Raw genomic sequence first — 1,207 nt, forward strand, 5'->3', positions numbered from 1 at the left:
ATTAATTATTATTACCCCAATGTTTACTATTATTATTATCTTTACTATCGTTGTTATTATTTTTATTTTGATTGTTACTATTATTACTATTTATTATTATGGTTGTTATAACACGAATCATTATTATTATCTATCATCCACATCACTGTTATTATTACCATTACTATTATTATTATTATTATTATTATTATTATTATTATTATTATTGTTATTATTGTTATTATTATTATTATTATTATTATTATTATTATTATTATTATTATGGGCAGCAGTTTGCCTTGAGCACCTTTGAATCCGTCGGGTGGAAACCAGTGAAAAATATCTTCTGGCTGGAAGGCAGTAGAAGCACGGATTTGCATGTCGCGAGTGTAGGGTTGCGGCTCTCGTTCTGCTGCTGCTGCTGCTGCTGTTGCTGCTGCTGCTGCTGCTGCTGCTCTTCCTGCTGCTGTTGCTGTTATGCAATTAGTTAGCACGCAGAGTATAAAAAACCTTCGTAACAAACAACTCACTCGCAACAAACCGTCCGCCAGCTCCCCTGGACAACGGGCTGAGGATTTGATTCGCAGAGGAGATAGAAGCCTGGTATTGCATGCCGCCAGCATCGACGGCGTCGCTGTGCAGCGCCGCGCTTGGCCTCCTTACGCTGCTGGAGCCGCGCGTCTTTCCCTGGGCAGTTTGTTGCATCGAGCCTCGGGTAGAGCTGAAGACAGCAGTGCCAGTTGGTGGGGCAGCAACAACAGTAGCTGCAGACGCAGCAGGGTTCTGTGTTGGTGTTGCTGCACTTTGTTGAGGTGTACTGGCAGATGTGGTCCCAGGGGATGCCGCTGATGGTGCAGCTGCTGCGGGGGAGTTTGCACCCGCCTGAACTGCAGAGCCAGCAGCAGCGGGAGGAGCAGAGCCACCACCAGCAGCAGCAGCAGCAGCAGGCTGGAGAGGAGGGGATTGTGCTGCGTTCCTAGGCAGAGTCTGAGAAGCTGCTGCAGTTGACTGCAGCACCGCCTGGCTGTGAGTTGAGACGACCAGGCTGTGCACGGAGTGATCCAGTTTAGCAGTAGTGACTGAAGAGAAGAGTTGATATTTCAACTTATAGAAAAACAAAAATTTTTTTTTTTTCGCGAAGCAGTTGTGCATGAAGTAATTCTTTTTATTTTAATATACAAAATACAAAGATCTATACAGACTCACATGATCTGCTATACGGGCCGCT

At 44.7% G+C, this 1,207-nt stretch overlaps 1 protein-coding gene across 1 annotated transcript in view; it reads right to left on the bottom strand.

The window, feature by feature from the left end:
* EMH_0033950 (uncharacterized protein) overlaps positions 1 to 1,207 on the bottom strand; it is a gene marked incomplete at both ends in the record, with an annotated part of 5,886 nt that overhangs the window by 2,139 nt on the left and 2,540 nt on the right. The window contains one exon of the mRNA XM_013494806.1: positions 510 to 861. Within this exon, the coding sequence (XP_013350260.1) occupies positions 510 to 861 (352 nt within the window). The remainder of the gene's footprint in view (positions 1 to 509; positions 862 to 1,207) is intronic.

This window comes from Eimeria mitis, genomic scaffold (assembly GCF_000499745.2).
Source record: "Eimeria mitis Houghton genomic scaffold, Emh_scaff1294, whole genome shotgun sequence".
Classification (NCBI taxonomy): Eukaryota; Apicomplexa; class Conoidasida; order Eucoccidiorida; family Eimeriidae; genus Eimeria; species Eimeria mitis.